The following is a 1,201-nucleotide window of genomic DNA, read 5'->3' as shown; positions in this document are numbered from 1 at the left end:
AGTGAAGGCAGAGCTTGAAAAGCAGATAGATCTATCTGCGCCATCTGATGGGGCCTCGTATGTAGAGCAGTGGGCAGACTTGCTGTCCGCTACAAAGGCTGCTGCTGCATGATCACCGCTTTTCACCCAATGAACGGCTCCTTAGAGGGGTCAACAGTATATCTATGATTTAACCTGAATTTGTCTGTCCTGCTTTCACTCGTCTCGAATCGCCTCGGTACCTTCGCTTTCGTTCTCCTTTCTGCATTGAGCGTCCACTGCGGGCGGTTATTGGTCCTTCTTTGCTTCGTTGGCTTCCTCTTCGGTCGTCTTTGGTTGCTTCAGCCAGCTGTGGCGCACCACGAAACTCCAGAAGAAGCAGGGCACGAACGGCACTAGTACGATGTAGAAACCCTCCAGTTGCGGTGTGTAGAAGTGTAACACCGACAACACTGCGCACAGCGCCGTGAAGAAGGCGTATACACCCGCGACGAAGTTGTAGTTGATGGTCGGCGACGGCGTGAACAGGCCCATTATGCAACGCTGAAATTGGATTTGGGAATAATTAATTGGGTTTTGGTTATCAAACACCAAGTCTAACGTTATTTGGACAACACTTTTTTTTTCAATTTCTTACCCTATTCGTACCTATTTCAATAGGGTATTGAAATAGGGTACGAACAGGGTAAAAACAAAGTCGTGCCTCCGGCCCGAAAAGGCTCTGAAATTTAGGTAAAATAATGGAGCGATTCCCGCAGCAAGTTTGGGATCCTAGATTTGTCGTTTCTCCAGTTTAAAAAAATAAATCTGGAAGGGGGGTCGGGACCTCCCTTCCAAACTCCAAGTCAAAGAGTTTGGAATCATAGAAAAAGGGCAGCAGTCTAGGATTGTAAAGACCTCAAAAAAAAAAGGAAGTGGATAAAGTCACACAATGGGATCCACTTCGAGTCCGGTAATTTAAAATAAAATCCCGAGAAACAAAAAATTTCGACAAACAGGACAAAAAGAAAACACCCCTTCCTTCCAGCCCCCTCCTCCGTGTCACCCTCTCACTCCCCCCTTTCACCCGTCCCCGACGATTTCCTGCCGTTCATTTCGAAACAGGACCAAATTCGACAAAATGGCGAGCGTCGCGTCGACTGGCTCGGGATCGGGCGGCGAGAGTGAGCCTGCCGAGGCGAGCTCTCCGGAGATACACGTCCCGGAATCGCGGAATAAGTCT

General features: G+C 48.6%; 1 protein-coding gene across 1 annotated transcript; it reads right to left on the bottom strand.

Annotated features, from left to right (window-relative positions):
• Nucleotides 1-94: 94 nt before the first annotated feature.
• Nucleotides 95-572, bottom strand: PPTG_18835 (hypothetical protein). Its single transcript, XM_008917005.1, has one exon. It carries the CDS (start codon nt 511-513, stop codon nt 268-270), a length of 246 nt encoding a protein of 81 aa, XP_008915253.1. The 5' UTR covers nt 514-572; the 3' UTR covers nt 95-267.
• Between the last annotated feature and the right edge of the window lie 629 nt (nt 573-1,201).

The sequence above is a fragment of the Phytophthora parasitica genome (genome assembly GCF_000247585.1).
Source record: "Phytophthora parasitica INRA-310 unplaced genomic scaffold supercont2.93, whole genome shotgun sequence".
NCBI lineage: Eukaryota > Oomycota > Peronosporomycetes > Peronosporales > Peronosporaceae > Phytophthora > Phytophthora nicotianae.
Note: the sequence above shows the minus strand (reverse complement) of the source record. Positions and strands in the feature narration are given on the sequence as shown.

What these genes read in the sequence shown, in the direction of transcription:
- PPTG_18835 (XM_008917005.1), bottom strand. Translation starts at nt 513, where the DNA reads ATGGGCCTGTTCACGCCGTCGCCGACCATCAACTACAACTTCGTCGCG.